The sequence below is a fragment of the Varroa jacobsoni genome, unplaced genomic scaffold (assembly GCF_002532875.2).
Source record: "Varroa jacobsoni isolate VJ856 unplaced genomic scaffold, vjacob_1.0 scaffold_1169, whole genome shotgun sequence".
NCBI classification, from domain to species: Eukaryota; Metazoa; Arthropoda; class Arachnida; order Mesostigmata; family Varroidae; genus Varroa; species Varroa jacobsoni.
Genome location: NW_019214071.1, coordinates 417,103 through 425,457, shown reverse-complemented (window position 1 = coordinate 425,457; position 8,355 = coordinate 417,103). Strand labels below are relative to the sequence as shown.

Sequence of the window (8,355 nt, the reverse complement as noted above, 5' to 3'; positions counted from 1 at the left end):
GTTGCCTGTATAGATGCCGTACTTGTGATTTAATCCCCAACAATGACACCAGAAACATTTGCAGCACCTCGCGAACTATCCGAACGGGAAACCAATTGAGGATTGCCTAGTAGCTGGAGTAATGTGAATCGTCTACGAACAAAATTTCGAAAAGAACACTTCATTTTTCATGAATGCGTAAAGAAACAGGTTCCATTCAGTTTTGCATAAAGCACTCAGGTGTACTATGATCACTATCAGTCGAACCAGAGCTAGCAAACTATTCAACGCTCCGTTTTATGCTTTCGGTTAGAAGCCATATACTAAACATTAGTGTTCGTTAATCTGTATCAGTCAAATCGAAATAAGAAAACAGCCTTGCAGAATTAAAGGCGCAACATATCAAGTTCGATTGTCGATATAACATTAGTTATAGGAAATCTTAGTTTCGGATGGAAACTGACTTATTCAAAAATGACCGCCATTCGAAGCTGGCGTGCGACTTCAAACCATTGCGACCCTTTAATCGAATTTTTCATCGTATATTTATTGCCTTATACAAACTGATTATGATTGTATGGTTCTGCCTTTAGCAGCTCGAGTCGTACCTATTGCTGCATTTGATAATTAAAAAGGCATTTATGTATCGAAGTAAAAAAATTTTATTCAGTTGTTTCAAGGATTCGTATTATTTTAAATTTGTCTGCTTACCAAAAGTGTTACCTATTGATTTGATTAAGCCATGACGAAAAAACACCATTTGAGACTATGTGGTAGACATAAAGGCAATACCTGCTCAAACTACTCGTCTAGAGATCACTCACATTATAATAATGGCTCATTAGTTATCCGATGTAATATGTACTATACCACAAACTACCACGTTCGTTATCAATTTATTCACACTGTAAAATAAGTAACTTCATCTAAAGTATATTTTCTTGCTGCCTTTTTAATCGGATGATTGAAATAAGAACACAACTTATATAGGGTGACTGAATTTAATTTACTAATAAATTTCATACAGAGAAGGATGCAACAAACGCACCTTATGCGACTGACAATATAACCAAGTGGAAGCTTGCAGCGGCGCCTTGTTAGCTACGGCAAAACTTGTTAGGCCTTAAAATTAGGTATCCCCCATAACCTTCCATATTGCTAATATTCCCAAATGCACAGTTTATGAGTTATAACAGGCAGCAGTGCACCATGCAATAAAGATGTGGACGGTCCCCTGATGCTGTTATTGTGTTTGCGCGAACGACCATAGCAGTCAATACAGTCAACAACGATGAAGACTTTATTTTCAACTTATTTCTTTCTAACAACGGCTCAACTATACATTAGATAGAGGATATTTTTCTAATAAACACATCAATGTCCAGTGAGCAAGCTACTATCTAATAAAATATAACATCAATTGCAGAAATAGAACTTTGCTGTGACTGAAAACGAAAATTGGAAGACACCGTGATTATCACGACACGCACGCTCCTGCCGCTTTATTAAAAACACATGTTTATGGAAACATGCTTGTCGCTGTATGTAACCACTAACTGAAAGGAGATCATAGGGACACGAGTTTTATATAATCATTTGTTTGGGACGATCCGATTCTTGCTATTGATTTACGTTAGTTTTTTATATATATTTATTATACTATATTAAGAAAGCCTCTCTGTAGGGAAACTATTTTAACTCTAACAAATTCGAACTCTAATTTCTCGCGCATCAGTTATACACAGTGTGGCCAAAACCAATAGTGTTAAGCGTTACCGAAGAGGTGATGAAGTAAGGTGATAAAATATCAGGACATAGAACTTGACATCTAAACAAATGACGTTGTTCGTATCCACGACGCTACGTACGTCATTTAGACCCATCGCTAGATGGACAACGTTTTTTCTGTCCTTTATGGACACGTAATTACATAGAGACGCCTAGTGCACTATTGGATGAAACGTACCGTTTCGGGTGCAGACCGCAGACGTGCGCCCTGCGCTTTTTATTAGATAGATAGATTTCGTAGTTTTCTTGTTGTCGAGTGATTGTTTTGGATTGTTAATCTATGATAGAAAAAAACATTGGAGATATGTAAAAATCTCCTAAGTAGATGTTATGATAGCCTTGAGGGATCTATTAAACAAACAGAATAGTTTCTAGCCGGGGTCCCACTAGCTCGGGCAACAGCCAAAACTGAGATGCATTGTATAAAACTAGGGAGGCAATGCATAACTACATTCGACAAATTTTAGAAAAATAGTGGTTGTACATTTAAATAACAGTAGTCATATACACTGCAAAAAAACATTATTGTGCTATGGCAAGCTTTGATTCTATATAAAAAGCTTTCTTGCTCATTATGGTAGCATTACAAATGCATTACGGCTGCAAAACACAAGTTACTTTTCAATTATCGACTACTGGTTCAGCTAAGTTCACCACACAACTGAATATTACGTTGATGCTGCGATCCAGTCATTTGAATTTGAAGCTCAACTACAGTTAATTCTCAAAAATCAGTTCAAAATACACATACACTTGCATCCATACTCAAAATAGAATTATAAAAGCAATATGTACAAACATGTATACCTCTATATGGGCCAAAATAAAAGTCCTCATTCCAGGTTGATAGTTATGTAAAAATTGCTGAATTTTACAAATGATAATTGGCGTTCGTCATATCTTACGTGGAATAAGCTCGATGCGATAATGGACGACGCAGGTATGCCCTATTACTACTCATTAGCCCCCTTCTTCTGGCAAAGATCTATAATCCTATCAGTTGAATGAAGCAACGTAATTTGTTTAGTTTTTCACAAAAAGAACCTTTCTGTAACCACCATTTAGGCCAGCACCATAGTTAAACAGGTCATTGTAATTTAACGATGGAATGTGGTAAGCCACAGGTGTAGATCCTGTGTGAATTCGAATTTTGTGTTGGTCGTATTGTTTATAGGCGGGCTGCTGGCTTTCGTAAGAGGCTTTTACGTCCTGGCCGTGTGCAGGGATCTCCTGAATGCTGGCTTTGTGGTCACCCAGTGTCTGCTTGTGACGGCCATAGTGAATTTTATGATGGCCTGCGATTCGGGCCGAACCACTTGGAATAATCTGAAAAATAAACGCGGCAGAAATAGTCTTGGCCTATAAGCTCAATTTAGATTACAACAAAGGTGAACGAGAAAAGTGTGTAGTGGCTACGTAGAGGCTTTGTTCCAGATTAACAGAATTATTAGAAAGGGAGCCTAGATGAGATAATAGAAAACTATATTTTTTGCAAACTAAGGGGAAATCAGTATACTTTCTCTTAATAGATATATAGCCAGACCACTCACTTGTATTTGATATCTTCCGCACACATCAAAACATGATATCATTGTACTATAACAAAAACCAGCCGGGCCTAAAATGGATTACACTTAGCTAGATTTCTTAATTACAAGCAAAAATAGGCTTGCGTGGTTTTCGCTAAAAATGTTTTTCTTTCTTTGATATTTGTGACCAACGGTTTATGAAAAGTATTTCGATGATTGAGTAGTTTTCCATGCTTCTCATAATGCATATCAAACAAATTACAGATAAATAGTTAGTGCAGAGACCATTGTACCATAGTTATCTGATAGCCTTAGAATAATGGCCAAAGAGCAAATTCCTAAATAATTATCAAATGGGCTAATTAAAACTTTCTTTTCGTAACGTTATTGGGACTCTAAAATAAACTATAGTTACTATATGAACACTTCGCAAGCTTGCTAATGATTTATTTTCCCACATCTACTACTAGGGGGAAGTTTGCCGCTGTTAGGGGGGCCGGCGTCTTGTTGAGTGAGTTACCATGACATTGGTCATTTAAGCGTTGGCAAATGGTTACTATGGCATATGGTTATCATGTCGTTTCATAGTTCTATTAGACAGAGCACAGATAACTCCAGCGGGACCTATCCTGACTAGACCTGCTAGTGGGTAGTAGACAATACCAAAAATTTCCATCCTTATTATTAAACTACTAAAGCACGTAAAAAATAATCTTTCTGCACTAAATTTTAGCGTCATTAGGAAAAAAATTTAAGTTACCGTATTATTACTAGTGTCACATCGCACACTTCGAGTTGAACTGTGTCCGAAAAATGTTTAATAACAATATTTCACTAATCCAAAATAATGGAAAAAAAAATGCGTAATTAGCAGTTTAGCCAGTCTAAAACCGTTCTTGTCTTTTTCACTATTCGATTTTATAGCCTATGCGTGAACCGCAGTTCCGACAAACCTTTCCGAAGTCCGACGTAATAGGAGCAAAGGTCGGTTCGGACGTTTTCGTTCCATGTTCATTCGTTTTGATAACAGCACGGAAACCGAATTTGTCTGCTATATATTCAACAGTACGGTAAGGACCGCCTACTTCGCCGAGGTAGTACGAGCCATATACTTGACCGTGTGATCCTTTCTCCTGGCGGCCATTGATGTTATCGTGGTCATCCTTAATATCGTATCTGAACTCATAATGCCCAACATTCTAAAAGGTGAAAAATTAGAAATAAGTATATAATTGTATGTCATGCTGCTTCAATCAAAATATACTGAAGAAACGCCAAAGAGGAATGCTTATATCTTAAACAGAAAACATCAAAAAAAGGAGAACTGTTTTTATCGCTTCTTGGCGACACTTGTAGAGGAATGTAGGAGGATCCTTTTAGGAACAAACGTATACTAACGTACGCCAAATTAGCATCGTTAAGCTCCTGCAAATATTCACACTGATCTCTTCATTTAAAGCGTCCAAAACATGCTCTGCGGTACACCAAAGTTATCGTCAGTTGCCTCGGTATGGTAAGGGTAAATTAGTAGCAACTTTATTTGAAAACATTTAACATGAGTTAATCATATTTAAAAAAATGATATAGATTTACTTAGAAGACACAGCCATTTACTGAAATGTATATACTTTTTTATTTTAATTCACGCTTGTGTTAAGTTAAAGTAAGCTGCAGCGAACAGCATCCTTGGGAGGCCCTAATTGCCCCCCCGAGAAACTGATGTATCAACTAAAGCCTGCCTATACCCCATTGCCAGTGTTGTTCTGCAAGGGTCAATCTGCTTGAAATCTGTCATGTTCTTAAAAAGCGCAACATCAAAGAGTCAGATATTAACAAACATTAAAGCAACTAAGATAGCGAAATGTAACAATAAACAAACAAGAAGCATGAGTTCGCCGGATCATTATAACACGTCCATTGTTTATCACATTTTTAAGGCGAATTAAGTTTGTGCACGAACGGTACGGCGAAACATAATTTTCTATATTAACCAAATCAATAGGACTCGAAAAAGAATAGGCCCTACGATAATAAAATTATTTCAAATAATTTTTATGATTTGTTCATATGTTTTTAGCTAATGATGAAACGTTTATTAACGTAGACGATTTAGACGCCGTCAAGAAAAGTGAAATAAATCAATTTAGCGTTCTGGTGTTCTAATATGTACACACAAAAATCCTCCTAGCAATTAATTGGGGACACATATATATATTATATATATAATTCTTATATTCCGTAATTATATAATTAGATATTGTGAATTGCATAAGTAAGACGAGTAAAAAAAAGTTGTGCACGACTGTAGCCGATACGAACTAAACTTAATATAAGTGAGTTTAATTGTTAGGGGAATGGATAGAATGTTTACAACCAAAACTAGTGGCGTTCAGATGTGCTGAATGTTTTCATCCACCACAAGATAGAATTATGTAAAAACTATTTATATCATCTAGTCTTCGTATAGAACGAAAGTTAGTCACTCTGTAACTTAATGAATTTGACGGATTAAACATAGGCAACGTTCATCTCGAGGAAAAAACCCCAACGTCAAAGGATCGAGTTGCAATAGCTAACCTTGAGCACTCACCCATTTTTGATTTCTAGGCCAATACCCCACGCTTTAGAGCTCCGGCAAACACAGATCTGTAACCTCGTACAGTCGTACACACATACTAAATTGCAACGTATATATGTTCCTATAATGTATATATTTTATATGACTAAAAAGAATATCTTCGCTGTACTTTTCTGGTATCGAACTTTACAAGTTTTTTTTATCTATGTTTTCTACCCATTTTGTCACAGCATTGTTACAAAAGTCTTAATCTGCTTTTTGCGGAGACCAGATCTGCCGGCTATTTTAAAACGTTAACTATTGCAGGATATCAGAGCTTTGCGGAAGTCTATATGTTTACGAAATATTTTGGAAGTTTAGAACGAAATTTTAGATACGACCCAATGCAGACTATCTTAAATGTTTCTTTTCAAGGGACTGCATCAAGACGCTCAAAAATTCGTGCTACTTCTAACGGGATTGATCTAAAAGGATTGCCTCACTAGGCACTGTACTTATGTGTTTGCCATATTAATAAAGGAACGTTTAAACGAAAAAAAAAAATGTACGACAAAAAATACCTAACGGACTTCCGAAACCAAACTAGCTTACCTTCTGTTTGTGGTAAGTCAGTGAAGATCCTCCGTTGGCACCGATGTGTCCACAGCGAACAGCTACGACGACTATGGAGAAAGCGATGACCCACTGTGACTGTAATAAGAAATGAAGACGTTTCGTCTTAATTATGGCTTAAAAGTCAATTACGTTGCTTATTGTTCCAAGCGGCGTCACACGTTAATTTTTTATTAGCCAAGATGGGAGAATTTGCGCGTTTGCCTAAGCATATATATATATATATATATTAAAAAGAGAACCTCAAGCATTTTCCATCGGGTTAATGTCAGTCAGTAGTAAGGGAAACCACATCCTGTATAAGAGTAATCTATAATATAATAATTCACCTAGAAAAAGATAACGGAGCTGCAATCGCTCAGATTTACAATGGTAGCTAGAGCGTACAACAGCTGCAAGCTAGGCAGATGTTGTTTCCAGCTGCCTCGGTCGTGTCCCGTCAGAGGCGAGCACATGCTGAATCATTTCTTCGTACTTGCGGTCTATTCATTACGACTTTTGGTGAAAGATAATCTCATGTTGATAATAACGTCAAGGCAAATGATATGTTATCAGAACGAGCGCATAACACAGATAATGACAACGAGCCTGAATACCTAATGAAGCTTCATATTGGCCCTGGATCGAGCAAGCTACGCCGTTTTACGTCCATTCAGCTTCATCTAAACGGTTTGAACCTAATGAAATTAGCAATTAGAAACTCGCTTTTAATCTTCACCAAAAGCACTAGATTAATGGTCCAACACTTCCGCTAAAAGTCAAAGATTTATGGACATCGTAGATGAATTAACTGAAACCCCGAGAAGCTTCATGTGCAGCGGTCACATAACACCTCGATCTCCCAGTTAAACACTTCGCACCGCGCGTTGTATATCATCATATGAAGTATATCACTCAGTCATACACGGAACATGATGATGATGATGATGATGCAAGTGGATTCTATCTTCTGTCCTTTGGTCCAGACTTATCGGCCTCTAAACGTGGCAGTTCCAGGTAAAGTTACAACAGGTGAGCTGCGGTGAAAACTGTGCTTCGCGTTTCGTGGCCAATGAATTTATAAGCGTTTATCGCTACCACAAGAAAATACATCAAGCACTTAAGCTCCCTCTCAAAATTCGGACCAACGCCGATGCACCCCCCTAACTAGCATATGTGGGACTTACATGACTCCGGGGCGGGTTTTCGAAAACGTGAACGGCTGGCCACTATGACGTGTTCACTTTTTGCCCCGTCCCTGCCTTGCAAGCTAACCCCTCTCCCAAAATCTCGCCAATTCAGTCCCCCCATAAGCATTTCTGGCACACCCACGTCTGTGGGCAAAATCGGTTCGTTCCAATGACTTAACTAGGTTGTCGCCTCTTTTCCACAACTTCGCTACTAAGAACACAACAAGTGCCTATGTCTTCCGACATGATTTAGCAACAAGCCTGTGACATTTAATGGCTGCAATAGGTTTTTAAATTAAACGCTATTTTCGTGAGCTATCGGTGGCTGAATGTCATTGTCGTATAAACGCGTGCGATGAATTAGTTTTCCCATAAAGCCATCGGAAAATGCAAATGGTACGTTGGGCACATTCACGCTGCCATTATGTTTTCCGGCGTTGGCTGTACATCCGTTGAGTGTCGGCAAATTGCATAAAAACACACAAACGCCGTGATAATAACGGTATTAATAAGAGAGAAGCGAACTGAAGACAGAAGAAGCCCGTATTTTTTACTCTGTGTTGCAACTGCTATTATTGCTAGTCGCGCTAACAAGAGCAGTGAACAACAATAACAACAAAATGTCCCCAAAAACCTTAACCAACTTGTAAACATGCTAAAATAAAAACAAATGTATGATATGATGACTAGATGTAGCACG

General features: G+C 37.8%; 1 protein-coding gene across 1 annotated transcript; it reads right to left on the bottom strand.

The window, feature by feature from the left end:
- Nucleotides 1-1,453: 1,453 nt before the first annotated feature.
- Nucleotides 1,454-7,611, bottom strand: LOC111267320 (uncharacterized). Its single transcript, XM_022845508.2, has 4 exons — nucleotides 7,391-7,611; nucleotides 6,466-6,564; nucleotides 4,250-4,495; nucleotides 1,454-3,093 (listed from the first exon to the last, which is right to left on the bottom strand). Exons 1-4 carry the CDS (start codon nucleotides 7,397-7,399, stop codon nucleotides 2,791-2,793), a joined length of 657 nt encoding a protein of 218 aa, XP_022701243.1. The 5' UTR covers nucleotides 7,400-7,611; the 3' UTR covers nucleotides 1,454-2,790.
- Between the last annotated feature and the right edge of the window lie 744 nt (nucleotides 7,612-8,355).